This window comes from Anopheles gambiae, chromosome 2, assembly GCF_943734735.2.
Source record: "Anopheles gambiae chromosome 2, idAnoGambNW_F1_1, whole genome shotgun sequence".
Classification (NCBI taxonomy): domain Eukaryota; kingdom Metazoa; phylum Arthropoda; class Insecta; order Diptera; family Culicidae; genus Anopheles; species Anopheles gambiae.
The window spans coordinates 96,670,890-96,688,772 of NC_064601.1; the positions used below are offsets into that span (position 1 = coordinate 96,670,890).

The 17,883-nt window shown below is 46.0% G+C and overlaps 1 protein-coding gene across 1 annotated transcript; it reads right to left on the bottom strand.

Moving 5' to 3' along the window:
* Nucleotides 1-7,421: 7,421 nt before the first annotated feature.
* On the bottom strand, nt 7,422-9,346 carry LOC1276846 (uncharacterized). Its single transcript, XM_316238.4, has 3 exons — nt 8,095-9,346; nt 7,786-8,016; nt 7,422-7,721 (listed from the first exon to the last, which is right to left on the bottom strand). The coding sequence occupies exons 1-3, from the start codon at nt 8,264-8,266 to the stop codon at nt 7,609-7,611; spliced, it is 516 nt and encodes a 171-aa protein (XP_316238.1). The 5' UTR covers nt 8,267-9,346; the 3' UTR covers nt 7,422-7,608.
* Nucleotides 9,347-17,883: the final 8,537 nt, after the last annotated feature.

The window sequence follows — 17,883 nt, forward strand, 5'->3', positions numbered from 1 at the left end:
CTACTTCTTCTTGACGTTGTAATTGCGTACGAAACCAACTCCCGGAAGGGCGTACGAGTTGGTAGCATTGATCCACTGTACCGTTAGCGAACAGCTCCAAATCGTTTATCTTACCATCATCGATTGCCGGTGTAACGACTTGACAGGTTGCTTTTTTTTGTAGTGCGCTACGCTCCTTTTAAAGTAACGATGAGAGAAAAAAAAACTAAGACGCATTTTATCCCTGTTGCCAAAAATGTCAAACATGTTTTTGGGAACTTTTGGTGCTAACTTATTGTGAGCTTTGGTGCATCTAAATCAAAAGGATAGGGTAGTCGCTTTTGCAACCACTAGAATTGCGCCCGGTTGGCATAATGAGACGAGGGTCTGACAGTTGTTCCTTCCGGCAAAAGGGTTTCCTGTCAGACGAACGGGTTAGGGCCCTCCCAGAGCTATAGTATTGGTAGACTAGGTTAGGTTTCAGACGACGTCCAATTATAGGATATTTGAGGAGAAAGGTGCGCAAAGGCGTTGATGTCATAACCAATGTTTTGGGCATAAAACCCACGTTCCTTATTTTATGATTGCTCTATTTTGTTACCAACAAAAGCAAGGGTTTCAGGTTCTTGTCGCGCCCTTTGACAATAAATGTATGATAATTAAAAGACCGGTCCTTGGTAGATTTACCGTTTGGAAGATTTACTTAGAGATTAGCTGTTTTATGGAGATATTTTCCGAGACTTGCTTCTTGGTTTGGAACAAGCATTAATTATGATTGTTTAAAGATAAGATTTGATGTGGTATTGAACTACCTGGAGGACTTCCTGGAGATGTTTTGTTTCATATAGGATTTATTACAGAATATGCTAAGATATCTTCAAAATGTTAGAAACTATAGCAACCATGTTCATTTCAATGTTGAAATTGATGTATGTATGATGTACCAAATCTTCTATTGAAAAGATTCATAACATCAATCATCACGGCATCGGCATCATTCATTTCAAGGATAATTTAACGATAATGATAACAATCTACACCAGAAACATCAGCAACAACAGCTGTCCGAGGCCATGTAAAACAAAGCCAAATGTCAATACCGTGCAGCCATCAGAGGCGGAGCGAATTAATTTTTAATTGCCCATCAAAAGCCACCTTAAACAAATGTGAAGCAAGCAGATTTTATCGTCTCTACCACATACCCAATTCCAGTGATCGAGATGTCTTCATCTCCCCCGAAAGCCTCCACACACTGCTCGTGTTCCGAACACCGAAACACACTCTCCCCAATGAGCCTTCATTTCAAACGTCACCGGTGCCCGGGACGACCGTTTGTCTGCCAAGTTAATCGATATCACTTGATCACGATGCGTGACAAATCAATTAGTGACGGAATCGGATGGATCGTTCGGGTTTTGCAAGGGCTCGTAGCTGCGTGGTGGTAGGGCCTAGTGAAGGTGTGTGTGTGTGTTGTGTACACCTGTGTTGTCTCCCCGAAATGGAATTTGTCAACGCAATGGCTTCTAGAGTCTCGGAGTTTGAACTCGATTCAGGTCCTCTTCTTGCCACCGCTCGCTTATGATCTTTGGAGTGTTATTTTCCCACCTCCAGATCTCTATCTTGCTCGTGAACGAACAGCAGTGTTGCTGTGACTGTTTTTTGTTTACGACCGGATATCATTTGCCTCCGTCCACCTGCCAAGTGGACGGAGGCTGTGCAGGGGCACATTTTAATCACGGCTGCTTAAATTAATGGTACTGCGGTGGTGCCTAATCGATCTACCGATGGAGAAAGGAAGTCCACCGCGCGAGTAAATTGTGCTTGCTGCAGGTGTTCTAATCATTCACGGCCTCCACTACCTCCGGTCTTTACTGCAGTGGCTTTCTGTATTGAAGGTGTAAGAGCTTAGCTTTAGAGAAGTTTGTCTTCTAGAAGCGATGTTTAAAGCCAATAAACTCCAGCTTCAAGATAACGTCTATCAATGGGCGTTCTACCATCAATCCGTACACGATTTGCATCTTTCGGGACGGAAGCATATTAATCCTCTTACTCCTAGATTGCAAATTTCGCACAAAACAATAGGGAGATTTGTTTTGATCGACCCAGGCCGCCATGTTACGGTCATAATTGGCCAGCAGAGATTAGCAAACTTCCCAAAATGGGCTTCGGACCCCATTCACTGGGACACACTTTAGCTCGCGCTTAACAAAGGTGCTCTCCCTCCTCCTCCTTCAAGTACTGCAGTTTGTTACAACGGGCGCGCGCGCGCGCGCGCACCCAGACCCCGTGAGAAACCGGACGGTCTGTATCCGGACGCTGCAGCAACGCGCTTATGCGCTTATGCAAGCGGCCAACTGTCCGTGACGGCCACCGGATGACGGTTTTGGGGATATCACAATAACTCAGGCAGCTCGCCGGGCGAAAGTAATTTGTGTACGGCCGGGTACCGCCTGCATTTAACGACGTTTCATAAGCGAAAACCGAAACACAAACCAAGCAGCGGCCCCGGTGGTACATAATAAAGTTGGTCTTGTTTGGGTATTTTTTGTTTGCCTTTTTGGTGGACATTTTCAGTAAACGATATCGTGCGTGGTAATCTGGGGTAAAAAAGGGGTCTTTCTATCAAATATGAGAAATGAGAGGTGGCTTGAAGGTTCGCATACTTTCGACGCTTTGGAAAAGGGGCTTTGGAGAAAAAATTCTTGTGACCCTGGCGGGTTCGTTCGTGCTAGAAACGGATCTGAAATAGCCCATAATCGTTAGTCGCTGATAATGTGTGCCGAAAAAAAATAAGGCAAAAAATACTATAGCCAACAACTCTTAAGTGCAGCGTTTGTGCGCAGGTGGTGCACTACTCGCGGTGCTGCAAATGGTCAGCAGCAAATAGCAACAAAAAAACAAGAAAGAGAAACAAAAAACGCCCTTCCTACTCCTTGGCCAGCGTTTCTGTAGCCCAGTAGCCCATGATTACACTAATTAAGGCAGTGTCGTGAGCTGAGATTAATCTAATCAGTGACACGTTTTTTCCCTCTCCCTCTCGGCTTTCGAAAACATATGTTTGCACCGGTTGTATATCTGTCTTTGCCCTACATCACGCGGCGTACGTCACCGGCGTGTTTCTTTCTGCAGGTGCATTGTTCGAAGCCGGTCCGGGGGTGGGAAGAGTCGTTCGAATGGTGCGATGCGAAGTGTGGTGATATTTGCAAAACCCTTCGTGCGCGGGTTACTTGGCACGGAAAATGTCGCCATTTTCGTACGTATTGTTTCGTAGCTCCCTGGTAAAGATGGTGAGGAGTGTAGGGGTCGAACGGACGGACGGAGGCACGATAACTCTAGCAATGCAGGTGGAAATAATAGCAAATCGGTCGGCAGGTTCCATTCAAGAACTGCCGAGCCGAAGAATTGTTCTACTATCGCTGATGAGCTCGTTTCGTCACACCAGCGCCATTAGTGTGTCGTTCAATTGCTGCCATGCCACCCTTTAGTGACATGAATGGATGGCCAGTATATATATATATATATATATATATATATATATATATATATATATATATATATATATATATATATATATATATATATATATATATGTGTGTGTGTGTGTGTGTGTGTGTGTGTGTGTGTGTGTGTGTGTGTGTGTGTGTGTGTGTGTGTGTGTGTGTGTGTGTGTGTGTGTGTGTGTGTGTGTGTGTGTGTGTGTGTGTGTGTGTGTGTGTGTGTGTGTGTGTGTGTGTGTGTGTGTGTGTGTGTGTGTGTGTGTGTGTGTGTGTGTGTGTGTGTGTGTGTGTGTGTGTGTGTGTGTGTGTGTGTGTGTGTGTGTGTGTGTGTGTGTGTGTGTGTGTGTGTGTGTGTGTGTGTGTGTGTGTGTGTGTGTGTGTGTGTGTGTGTGTGTGTGTGTGTGTGTGTGTGTGTGTGTGTGTGTGTGTGTGTGTGTGTGTGTGTGTGTGTGTGTGTGTGTGTGTGTGTGTGTGTGTGTGTGTGTGTGTGTGTGTGTGTGTGTGTGTGTGTGTGTGTGTGTGTGTGTGTGTGTGTGTGTGTGTGTGTGTGTGTGTGTGTGTGTGTGTGTGTGTGTGTGTGTGTGTGTGTGTGTGTGTGTGTGTGTGTGTGTGTGTGTGTGTGTGTGTGTGTGTGTGTGTGTGTGTGTGTGTGTGTGTGTGTGTGTGTGTGTGTGTGTGTGTGTGTGTGTGTGTGTGTGTGTTTGTGTGTTTGTCTGGAAATGGCCAAACCGAGGACCATTGCCCCGGTGGCTTGCAATGAAGTTGTTGATTTAATTGCATTTTGATTGTTTGCGCTGGTGGCGCGAGTGGCGCGTTTTGTTAAGGCAGCTCCAGCCCAGCCCTATTTTTGCGCGTACTAGCTTACCGGCAAACGATTAAGCAGGGCAGTATCAATTTCATAATGCACTTAATTAAACGGAAAAACAGACAACGCAAAACCTCATCTTCCCGCTGCGTTTTTCACCTTTCCGGCATCACAACACGCTTTACGTAAAAGAAAGAAAAAAACACCCCGCCACGCGGTTTTCCCTCATTGGGGGTTTATGTTTAATGCTGCTCGAGGAAAGGGTGGAAAAATAGCCTGCATAAAAGGTGCGTGCGTGCCGATTATTACCACATTCTCGCGGCAGCCAAATGAATTTGTGTGAGGCAACGGTTTTGTGCAGGCGGATGTTATAAAATATGTTAAATTAAATTTGGAATTTTCGACTGGCTTGAAATTGAGCCCCGTGTTGATGAAGCGATGAAACGTAAAACATAATCATTTGAAACACGGGGGGAAACAGGCGCTCGACAGACCCACATACATATGAGCCTACGCTCGTATGAGAGAACGTATGGTTGGTAACGATTAAAGGAAAACGCCACCCCGAAGCTCCGTTACAAAAGATGTCCGATCAAGGATGCCCCTGAACAAGGCTAGAGGAAAGCGGGAAAGACACTCCGTGCGTGTGTGCTGAGACCACACAACAGTCCGTGGTCGGTCGGTGACTGTGGTGCAAGAGCCGCCTAGCATCCGTCGGGGTGCGTTGCATCGTGCGCTCAAGTCGGCCAGCATTCACCAGCGTTGGTCTCTCGAGAGCCGGTCACGGAATGCAAGGTCACATCTGGTTCAGTTCCGCTGGGTTGTCTTGAAGTCGTGGGCACATTTTTTTCTGTATTTGAGTTGCCTTTGCCTGCCAGGCTCTGTAGGACAAGTGCGTATGTGTGAGAGCGGGAGAGCGATTTGTTAAACGACAGCGCAATGATTGCCAAACGGGGTTTTTGGGGTGGAAATGTACCACTTTTAAAATTTCTAACCAAGAGAAGGTTTGCTAGACAACGGCTGCCAATGCTCCTTCGCCGCCTCACTTCAGCAGCAACTGCTGCTCCAAAATGAAGTCGTTTAAACGTTGCGTTGCTAAACTCGACTGCCGACCGACCACCGACGCGGGGCCCAAATAATTCATTCGTGCCGTGGCGAACCGATTTGGCAATTGTAGCCCAGACACTCTGTCCCTTCTGCGCAGATCGGCGCTGATCTGCGCCAAAATCGTGAGTTAATCAAAGCCGCGCACACTCGCTCACTGCCTCGTTCGATCGATTTCGAACGCAGCTCAGCTTTGATCGATCATGCGTTCTTTTATGAGTATTATTTACGTTTTTGTCAGGGGAAAATTTCGTCCTCACGTTCGCCACTCATTGGCCTGGCGAAGCAGCATAGCTCCCACAGCGATGGAAACTAGGCAGGCCAGGCATACCGAGGTCATTATCAAATGGTTACGATCGATGCTAAAAATTAGCAAACTCGAAACCCCTTGGCAGAGCATAAAAGCTGCGGCCTGCCTACATAAATGAGTTTTTTTTTACGGTGCACGATTTGTTAAGTAATGCGTTTTATATCGTACACAGCAATTGACCGGTTCGCACTTCTCCCCAGGATTGGTACGGAATTGGCTGGGTGGCACAAACTACCTGTTTGCACCTGTACGTACAGAGAAGCAGTGCATGTTCTAGGGTTGCTTTGCGTGTGCGAAGGTGTTTGCACCTTCGCGAAGATTAGACAAAAAATGTCAATAATGTGAGCACTCCTTGACGATTCGGGCGGCTGGCTAATTACGGTACTAACCCCGCCGTATACACACACGTTTGCTGACACACTCTTGTCCAAGAAAACGATGGGGGGGGGGGGGGGGGTTTCTTCAACCGTTTGGCGGCAGTGATAGTAAACATATGCTGCAGGGCCTACAACGGTGAGAATGGTTATTAGCACCACGCACCACCGGCGGAGGAGATAAACCTTTTTTAAAACGAAATCGTTTATTGGCAATTAGAGAAAAAAGGACAGCAAATTGGCGTTGTTTACTGCTTGCTCACAATTTTACTGTTGTGGGTGGGTGGGAATTGGCCGCAGGGGGAACGCGCCGTGTCCGGAAGGTGGGTCCGTGGGTGGGTTGGGTTTTGGAAGTCGTGATTTTGTCGTGCACCGCAGCTTAATTAGCGTGCGGCAGAACGGGCCGCCGCCGCACGTTTTGTGCATTGCCTCGAGGGGAGAGCGGAGTTTTCAAGTTTGGTTGCAGCGGAGAACGGTAATGCTATCGGGCTGCTGTTATGCTTTTGCGGGAGGCAATGGGGAAGCATGGGTAGATAAGTGTGTTGGAAGTTTGCTTGTACAAAGTGTTACAGCTTTGTTAGGGCGTACTATGAGCTAAAGACAACGACACGACACGACAAGATTACTTAAGAGAATCAGAAATGTTTAAAACAAGTCTTTGTCAACCTTTTGTGGTTGTCCAACTATAAGCTAAAAGTCGTATGAAACATTAACAAAACAAAACAAATGCCTTTTTTTGACAAATCCTTAGAGGATTCTAGATGTGAGAACCACAATTCTCTTTAAATGTAATTAGAATAACAATCAACAATTTATATTTCAATCTGACTAACTTATCTCGGTAATGTCTCCATATCTATGCAGGGACATTGGAGGAGTTGATACAATTGTAGGGGATATTAAGATATCACTATCGTGCAGAGAATCAAACCCTTTTGCACAGATCAATTGAACATCCTGCGATGAATGTTGAGGTCGATTCTACCAATAAACAACGACACAGCAGACGAGATAGTAGACATGGTTGTGTCCGAGGTTGGTATGATCTGTTCTCAACAGACTGAGTTCATCAATTGCTTGCTAGACAAGAATGTCTATGTGAGCTTGCATTATGTCTCATTGATCTGAAAAATTCAGAATTCTCTATGTGTTGGTTAGTGAGTAGGATTCTGGAGAGCATCCACATAAGGTGTTGAATTGTGGCTCACTCTTACGAAGACACTCTTGCGAAGACACATTGGAGTATATTGAGGAACCTCAAAAAAAGTGTTTGATTGGAGAAGGGTTTTCTTCTTGACACATGGCGTAATTTTTCGACATGATAATCGCTGGAAACTTAACAACTAAAGTTGTCCAATCATGAACAAATATTCACAGCTTCATTTTATTTCGTTTTCACACACTTTGAAAAAACCTTAAAACCTTATCACTATAGAAACTTTACTAATACTTAAACAACATCAAATTTCGATAATTATTTTCTGCCACTAAATGGGTAACCTTTTGCGGTTTGTAAACACTCAACAGCACTTATTACTATTAATATTTTTCATCATTGTAGAACACTTCAAAATTGCCCTTTTTCACACGCTTCTCCGAGTTCATTTCACGATACAGCAGAAGAATGATTGTGCTGGCAAATGTAAGTACCACTGAAAAGACAAAAAAACACCCCGATCACTTCAACTGCTTACTTACTCGGGATCGAACACTCACGCGTGGCAAAGATGAACGCAAAAATCCCAAACTGTCGCTCGCCCGTACCGGCCTCGAAAAGCATCCAATCGATATGGGCATGCCCCAGGAACCCGGTGGCAGCAACGAGAAAGCACAGAAAGGGCAGCAGATATTTGGCCTTTTCCTGCCAAATGCCCCAGAAAAATGCTCCCCCAATAACGAGATAGATGACGGACAGGATGACCACGAGCGTTATCTCCAGATTGTACGCTGGAAAGGGATGGGAAGCCATTGAGAATGGCAAGTGGCCCGAAACGAACCGTACACTCGTTCGGTATCTATACTCACCACTGTTTTCCGAAAAGCAAGGACTAGTTTGGTCGGAAAAGCTCAGCGACCGGCCGGCCATAGTGAGCAGGTACAGGCTGCAGGCAGTCGTACCGCTTCCGGCCAGGTACGCAATCAGCTTCTTCTCCTCGTAGGAAATGTGCAACCAGGCGGGAACTTGCAGCGGCCGCATACTGAAGGGAACTGAGTGCAGTTTTTTTGTGTGTATGATGCCGTTACCGCCGGCAATGTTTATGTCAATCAAGCGCGTGAGCACAATTTGATTAGAGATTATCAGTGGTTTGAGGCGCGGATTCGCTTATCAATGTGAGACTCGCTACGGTTTGTTTGCAGAACTCAGGGTGTTGAGTCAGACAAAACACTGCTAATGTGTGTGTGTGTGTGTGTGTGTGTATTTGTGTGAATGTTTTTGTGATGTTTAGAATGATTTTACGCCGTACATTCAAGAGTCGTACAGATCAAGCAAAAAGACGCGAGTAAAACAATAAATAATAATCGGGGGATTTTTCAATTAGATCCTATGACTTTCTTACGAATCTTGATTTATTTATTGATTTTGGTTTTGATTTTGATTTTGGAAGATTATTTCTTCCATTTAATTTTGATTCAAATTCGAGCACAATATTGCGAAATGAAGTTACGCACACTTTCTCTCGAACAAATGCATGCGAAACGCACGAGAAAGTAGCGCTCGCTATTGATTAGAAAGTGCATCTAGCGCAAAGCCCCTGGAAGCATACGGGGAATGACAATTATTGTCATTGCGCAATGATGCATCACATTTCGGCAGCTCGTTAAAATCACAGCACCTTCCGGGAGAAATTAAACTTTTACGACCAGTTTGGCTAACTGTTGAGCTGCATCTTGGAGAAGCAACGGCTAAGAAAACTAGCTCAACGATCGCTCCCAAAAGCGGCATGCGACACGCTCCTATTGCGAGTTGCCATAAAATGGCATTTAAAACGGAATCTATCGGCAATTTTATGACACTGCCAAAACGGCACCCGAATCCCGGAGGATCCAGAGTGAAAAGCTTCACATGCCCACGGGTCGTTACGATTACGGTTTCGCACGTCGTTCCGTTCCTTCACCTCAGCGACTGTTTCGCTGCGATTATCTCATTGGCAGTAGCATAATCACAAAGTAAACAGACTGCAGTAACGCGATTGGGATCCAGCTCTTTGCCTTCCGCACACGGGTGTACCGATGATAATGAAGTAGTTGAACAGCGACGGCCTACAGAAAGGCTGAACCCAAAACTATTCGGCACAACAACAGGGGTTTCAATGCCGTAGCAGAGGCTAATGTGCCTACAATTCATGTCCAACGCCATTCGATTAATGATTTACGACTCTCCGCGCTCTGAACCGTGCGTTTCGGATGCACACCCCAAAATATATGAAACCCTCCCTCCAAAAAAATGCGCCCCATCGTGAGGAGGGGTTCGAGTATCGAGGTTCTTTTTCTGGCGGTTGACACATGAATGGCCGCTCCTTTGGGCGATTGATTTACGATCGCTCGCTGGTCAAGTACAAGTCACTCATGACTACCTCCGGGGCAGTCGCGTTTGGGAAGGTGGCGTCCACTCTCTAATTGTTGGTGTTATAATGAAGTTTGGGTGGTTTTTTGGGTGAGCTCTTTTTTTTTGGGCTTTCGAGCCTCGCCTGCGTGTGTGTGTGTGTGTGCCTCGAGCTTGAGGTCCTCCTCCTCCCCGCTCAAAGATATTATTAAAGTGATTAGTCACACATTGTGGGTTCTCACCCGCACGGTTGCGCGTTGTTTGTTCTGGATAGGTTGCCGCGTGTTGCCCTTTTTGTGCCCCACACAACTGGTAGCACACTTTTACGTGATTTATTTCTCAACACTAATTACTATTGTCTTCTACGGGAGACGTTTTCTGCTAGGCAAAGTGGAGCACCAGGTGAATGTGTGTCTGTGCGATACCTCTTTCACGCTCCATCTCGTCGCTATTGCCCAAGCAGGCTGGGCCTTTTTCCCTACTTTGCACAAAGTAACGATCGGCAGCACATTCCGCGCCAGTTATGGCCATTCGCGTCGCGCCAATGGGATCGGCCGATCGATGGACAGCTGATTTGCAAATCGTTATGACTTTCCCTTACGCATACGTGATCGATCGGTATGGGGTGAGGGAGCGAGAGAGAGGGGGAGTGATGAGGTAGCCAAAGAGAGTGTTCAGGGGCCGGAGATCCAGTTCGCGCCATTTAGGGTTGTTTTAGATTAATCAAAATTTCTCACATTCTTGTCGATGGCAGGCAAGCACGGGGAGAAAATGGAACACTCTGTGACACTCTCATCCGATTTGTCCCACTAACCACCGCTTCGAGTGTATATGAGTGTGTGTGTGTGTGTGTGTGTGTGTGTGTGTGTATATCACATGTAGGGAGAGAATAGGCAGATTAGTGACATAATAATGTCATGATTACATACTCCGTTACAGCGTCGTCGCTGCCCCTCAATCTTTGGTTTTGCAACGATCATCGAAGAGGAGAACGATCCGGATCGATCGGTAATCGGCTCGCCGAAAGAATATCGTTCCAACAATACCGGGAAAAGAAAAGCACCAGCAAGCCATCTGGTGCACGTAAGCCATCATCCAAGCGAGACACGTTTAAGCTACTCCGTGTGCTTTTACCCGTGCCCGTCGGCGGACCAGGCCCTGCACACAACAGTTCGGTTCCGGATCTTCGTACTTTGCGCGAACAGTCAATGATGCGTGGCAAGTGGGTCGGTTGAGCAGGCAAACTTTCCGGCAAGGGGTGTGTGTGTGTCTATGTGAGTGAGAGGGTCCGGCCTCCTCTGGTATGTTAAGGTCACAGCGTCGATCGTCCGGCGGGGCTTTCGGTGCAGTCCGAAAGCATGGCTAAGGACGCAGCCAACAGCTAACGGTCGGTTCGATCGATGGATATCGGTGGATTGGGACCGGAACCGAGGGTGTCCGTTGCACTTGAAAATTTAGTGAGATAAAAAAAACCGTCGAAGAAGTTTGGTCTTGAATGCAGGTGCGGCAAGGCGTTGATGTACTAGGTCACGCGTGAAAGACATTCATTGATTCTGAAGGTTACTGTTTTCTGTAATTTCTTTCGATCCGTTTCTTCAATGCCTATGATTCCACGGCAGTATTTTGAATTCAAGAAATGTTACCCCAAACCTTGGTTTCGGGCAATATGCATTAGAAAATTTCATGACTGAAGCAGAAATCAATAGTAGCTTTGGAAAGTTTTTGACAATAATTTCTCCTCCTTCATGGATATCCCCAAACATTTGATTTTTGAAAGCAATTCTTCAGAGAATTCTGAGATATAGTACTTCGGAGTAGGAATTATGTGCTTAATTAGCTTTCTGATATCCATTCTGTTTTTAAGTGCTGAAAACATTGAGGAAATAATACGAGAAGATGTTAGAAGTGTCATGGAAATTCAAGAATCCATTCAAAATTATGTGTACGTGGCACAGCTAACCAAAATCTATAAATGGAATAAAATGTTAAATGCTATAGCAGAACAATGAGTATTCTGATCTTCTAGGTTTACATTGTACGATAGTAATTGAATAAGACATGATAAGATTAATGACGTCATGCATTCTTTTTCCTGATTTGTGGTATAGTCAGATCGTTAAAACGGGAATAGAAGGATATCGTGCTACTTCTATTATGTTTATATTTCACTAACACCTCTGTAACTGGAACTCGGAACTTGAAAGCTACAGTTACTTATTGGTATATTGATTTTGATTGAGACCTCATGTTTGGTACTTGTTTATTGATAACATCCCATCTACGTGACCATAAACCTGCAAGTGAATTGTCCTCAGAGGTTTGCCGAGTGAACAAGTTTGCTTGATATGCAGTTATCCGGTTTACAAAACATCAACATTCCGAGAGCAACAGTTGAATCAAATCCACACATATTTCTTCTGCATGCATCTACAATGAATTGGACTCAACTTTCACAACGCCCTGAACTTCTTAAAGATGGCTTATAGCTCGATTGTACAGTTGCAATAAAGTGGTATCTCCCACATTGTCACCGCTTTATACAATATTTGCGTAATGTGTAGCCAATCAACGCAATAAACCCATTAACAATTGCTCAAACAAACACGAACGACATGACCGTATATACAATACTTCACACCCTCCTAAGCGCACAGGAAACAGTTGCCACTTTGGAAACAGATATTGCACACGATCTAATCAAATCACACTTTCTAACAGACCACCTCAACCTTGTCGTGAAATCGATTTTCCATTTTCAAGCCCGTCATCGTCAAGAACCGAACCGGGCCCGTTCTGTGCCCGTAGTTGCGGCAGGGTGACCATAATTTACCCCTTCACCTAAACCCAAAAAACCTCACCAACCGCACACTTGCGCGTGCCCCATACACTGCGGATGTGGATTAAACGCGTGCCACACACACACACACAACACCCATACACGCACGCGTGCACATAATTAAACATACACTTTCAGGGCGCATTCTACACCTCATATCCGGGGTGTCGCTGCTGACGGTTGTTTCCCTCCGCGCTCGATGCCAGCGAGTTCTGGCCCGCGAATTTCGAAAACGTACAAAAGGCCAACAAATAACTTAAAGTCAACAAGCGCGCGCGCGCACACGCCCGTCCATTTTGTAGGAAGTGGTGGGTACCGCCTTCGGTTTGGCTACCGGTGGCAAAAGGCAAAAGGGAGTACCGCCGAGTACACACACCCCACAGAAATAGCTACTAGTTTACTACGGTTCACTGAGAATTCGAATGCAGACATATCCGTGGTACGCCTGTTTTTGGAGTTACCGTTGGTGGGGTGGGTTAGGTGCACGGACCGCACGTACTTGCAGCACCTTTGTGGTCAGCGCGCTCGCGCGATCGTACCGTCCGTGCGGCGTGCGGCGCAATCTTTTGACCAGCGTCCGTGTAAGAGCCCTTTTTCGACGACGATGACGACGTGCCAATAAAAGATCCATTAGCGTACGGGTGATATACGACCACCCCGGATCGGCTTAATTAAGCCAATGACCCTGCGAGGGCGCACGCGTGGCCGTCTGTTGCCTTCCTTTTTTTTCTCTTCAACGGGCGCGGATCGATCCGTAGCACCACCATCGATGGGATTTAGGGCGCCCCCAATAATCAGCTCGTAATTTGGGCGCGTGATAGACGGTGAGAATGTTCACGAAATGTGCGGTATCTCCTTCCGCCCTTTTTTTACTTGCTTGTTGTACGGGGTGTGCGCGAGAATCGTGACAGCTAATGAAGACGGAGACGGTGATGAAATGAAAGAGTGTGTTGTACGACGATTTTGACATTCAAAGATTCAATTTGATGAAACGTGGCCAATGTGTATATACGATGTATCGTTGCGATCGACAAAGCGTGACTAGTTGATTTCAAATAATCACACACAAAAAACCTTTCCTTTTCTAGGTTGGACATTGAAGTTATGAAGTAGATTGCAGCAACTTTAAAGCACTGTACGAAAGCTCCGCCAAAGGGTTTTTGTACAGTAAGGTCGAGAACAAGATCATAAATGGAAAATAAATGGTTTATACAAAAACACACGACTCTATTACCGACGGCAATAATCTCCTAATGTTGCTTATGATCCCATTAAATATAAACTTTATTCCTCCGCCCGAGCGGCTCGATTGACTCGGCGCGGTGAGAATGCTGCTGCTGCTGCTGTTGCTGCTGCCGGAAGTGCAGGATCCATAACCTGCAATCACACAAACGATATTATTCATCTTAATTAAAATCCTGTATGGTGGGAACGCAGAGCGGCCTCGGCTGCCCCGGAGGAATGCAGTTTACGTACGGTACTAGGAAACCATTTTCACTTCATGTGTGTCTAGCCAACGCCACCCACTGGCTGGCCCGCCATCATTCATCCATCCGTCCGTCCGTCCGACCGTGCACAAGTGCGTGTTAGGTACATGTTGCGCGCCGAAACCAATAACGCCGCCATCGCACGATACATATCCGATCGGTCGAGTACACGCGTTTAACATCGAACGGCAATTTCGAGTTGGGTTACGTTTCGATTGAACACACCGTCCCTTGTTGCTTTGAGGGGGGAAACAATCAACACCAAAAGCCATCATGCAATGGCAAAAACTTCGCGATGTAGCGGAGGTGTCGTGTAAAGGGTTGAAGTTTCTTTTAAGTAATTTTTCAGAATTTGTAGAAGATTTTAATGTTTTTTTAATAAAAAAAACTATGCCGTTTCAAAGTACAATGGAATGATCAAATGGTGGTTAAAGTTTGATTATTTAGAAAAATATCATTGCTTGAACTCAATTAATACACCTAAGCAAACTTAAACATAAGGGACTAGAAATAATTTGTCTACGCGAGATTTGAACTCACAACAACTGTATTTACAGTCCGTCAACTTGATGATTGTACCACGGGTCCCGTCTCCTGCATGGCACGTAAAATGTCGTACAGTTGATTGGTCAAATTTTGTTTAGATTTTAAATGTTACATTCACTATATTATTTTACCTGTTATACCTAAAATAAAAGCTTGTTAAATGATACAAAAGAAAAATATCTAAAAATTAAAATTAGAAACTAAAACTAGAAGGCAAACCCGCATAAAAAGACGTGCAAAATACTATTCTACCATCAGATGTTACATAAATTGTAAGCTAAGGCTTGTGTTTTGTGTTCCAATAGCTTTATGTGCGTTTGTCATGCAATTACATGCCTTTTTTACAATCCAAAGACACGATTTACGGCGCACCACAAAACCGTCTTACCGAACACTCTCCTTTCTTTCACCTCAACACTGATCGCTTATCGATCGTCGCTTCTGTTTACGCTCGTACCACATCGTAATCCTGTGCGGGAGAGCAACCGGGGCACATAAGTCAATGATCACGTCAAAAGTGTTCGCAAAATTTTCACATGACAATTGCTTTCTCCGCTTGTGTATCTTGCCGTGATCAAGATCAACGCGAAAGATACAAATATATGGGGGGGGGGGGGGGGTAAAAGATGCAAAGATGGTAAAATAAAACGCAAAACCCTTCATTCCGTGACTACTCACGGAGCAGCTCTAATTCTGTTTTTTTTTCTGTGTGTTTTCTGCATGTGAAATGTGAGCGCGGCGTCCCATCCTGAAGCCGAAACCTTCTTTCCATTCCTTTTCACTGTCCCAGGAAGATTGTATCGCACCTTCCTCAGCGGCCGTGTCCCGGTTGTCCTGGTTGTGTTCAGCGAACGGTGGAGTGTTTGTGCTCCTACACAAACACATCGTCCCGCTTGGAACGCGTGTTTGACTTCATCTTTGCAGCGATTGTCCGTCATTCAACGTGTGCCAAATTGGTTGTACGGAGAAGTTCGCTAATCCGACGCACCCTGTGTAAAGCGGTAAAGAAAGCACACGGCCAAGAAGTTGACGATCGATTATACAACGGCCACAATTGAAACGCACATAATTATAAGCTCCCTCTCGCAGCGGTGGTGCCCTTTTTTATTGGAAGTTGTTGGAACAAAGTTGTGCACATTAATTCGTATGACATGTGTTACCCCTCGCGCGCTCGGCACCCGGTGCACTCCGGCCACCGACCCGAGCATAATGGTTGGCACAGTTTTCGCATAACTCTTCGCATTCCGCGACCATCCACGATCACGCGCTAGGCAGTTAGGGTGAAGCTGAGCGGAGGGGGAAAAACTGAACCGACAGAGACATGGACTGCGCGCGCGACTAGAAACGATGTCACTTCATTTTTACCTCACGACACTGTCGCCACGGTACACACACACGCACACGAGCACAAGCGGTGCGGTAACCGGGTTCGATTTTGGGCCACAAGATTGGCCTCCGTCGAAAATAATGGGTCGGCCGTGGCTCATGCCCAGAAGCAAAAAAAAAAAAAACGGTTTGATGCCAGACTTGCGTCCGTGTGGTTTACTTATCATACGGTTCCTGGCCGCGCGTGTGTCTGTGGTATTCATTTTCGCCGCCCCAGCCTAGACTCTTCTTGCAACGAGGGCCTCGCGCTCTCTCTATTAGCTCAGGTCCGAATTAGTCCGATGACAGATCAATTACCCAATGTGCCTTGAAGGTGGAAATTCCACGCCCCGCACACGCAAACGCACACGCAGTGTTTTCCAGTGTCCGTGTGTAAGGCCCTTCTTGTTTGTAATGTGCTTGGAACAACGAGGCATTCGCTTGTCCCTTTCCCAGTCCGCACTAAAGGGTCTCGTGTATGTGTGTGGCGTCGGTCTATGACAGCGCCTAGTGACAGGGCCTTGCATGACACACTTCGGTTCGGTTCTATTTGGAAATGGGGCTGGCACTTGGTGTTCGGTACCGCGGTGTGTGTGTGAGGAAAGAAATATCGCCAACTCGCAACGCGGTGGAGAAAACTAGCTGGTCTGCCGGTTCCAAGAAGAAGGAGGCAACAAACAACTTCCAGCAAACGATACGAAACGGTGGTAGTGATACGTGCCGTAGAAACTCGATATTGTTCTATCGGGGGTCGCTTGGTGTCATGGTGGGGCTAACCACGGAAAATGGGCGAAAAGGGCGACTCGGTGACGATGGTTTGCACGGGCTCGCTTTGCGGCTTGATGTCGTCATTGCCGGTTGACGCACGACACGGTGCATGAAATGGAACCGTTTATGTTGTGCCGTGGTACTTTAATAAGGATACCTTACTATGTCGTACATTATTGATCATTTTTCATGATTGGTGTACCTAAGGAACTGTCCGAGAATTGATTGAAAGATATCAAGTATTTGGGTTTGATTTTGAAGAACAATTTAACTGTAATTCCACAACATTTGAGCTCTTTTGCTTGAAGAATCGTATTAAAAAGGTTAGGCAATCTAAGCAGTGCTTAGTGCAGTGAAGTAACTTCATGTTTTTTCCGAAATTCATATGTCAACCTTAGCTTTGCAGACATTCTTCAACTGTTCAACTATGCAGTCTAACTGTAGGTCCTCATATCACAACACTTCTAGCAACTATTCTACACGACAAAGTTAGATCGAATCTCGCGAGAATGAATTTCCCTCTATGACAGCTCGTTTCCTCGCTTTTCGCGTAACTTTCTCGTATCTAAATCGGAGCTAAACTATTTCAACTACCATTAGGGACTCTAAAACATTGTCTTTCGCCTCCTAAGTCGCGCTAAGCAGCAGTCTAGCGTCCCCTAAAATTATCTTCCTCAAAGGCGACCGTCTAACGAGACAACCCGTCAAACTTCCACCTTCCCAGCCGTGTCCAAAACGCCCGTTCGGCATAGAAGAAAACGATACAGCCGGGCCGGGGCAGTATCAAGCTGCTTCGCGTGTGGCGAAACGTATTAGTACAGCCACAGGCCTTAAGACGAGGGTGGGTGGCGGAGTTTGGAACAATTTAACTTACATAATGCATACGAGCACTAATGCCGACACATGACGCCGGGTGAGACGTGTCACCGCTGAACAGCACCGACACAGCGTCGTTGGAGCGCTTCCCGTTTCCCCCGTGTGTTTGCGCTGGCTAGCAACCCAAGGAGCGTAAGGACTTCGACGACGATTACCTATAAATTTTCACTCCACATCTTTTAATGAGTCGTTGATTGGTGTCTGCACTGTCGCAAAGGCGAATTCGGTTCCCTCTCCAGCTTCCAGTGACCCTACCGAGGCCCCCAAAGAGCTCTGCTGCTGGTGGTCCTGCAAAGGGTTTGAAGTTAGTTTATCGATAGCATCGAATGCATCGAATGTGCATCGTCGAGCTTTGATTGATGGTTGTACGGTGGTCGGTGTTTACATGTTGC

What these genes read in the sequence shown, in the direction of transcription:
- LOC1276846 (XM_316238.4), bottom strand. Translation starts at nt 8,266, where the DNA reads ATGCGGCCGCTGCAAGTTCCCGCCTGGTTGCACATTTCCTACGAGGAG. An exon ending in TTGCTTTTCGGAAAACAGTG is followed by an intron (nt 8,017 to 8,094) that starts GTGAGTATAGAT and finishes ATCCCTTTCCAG; the next exon opens with CGTACAATCTGGAGATAACG. An exon ending in TGCGTTCATCTTTGCCACGC is followed by an intron (nt 7,722 to 7,785) that starts GTGAGTGTTCGA and finishes TTGTCTTTTCAG; the next exon opens with TGGTACTTACATTTGCCAGC.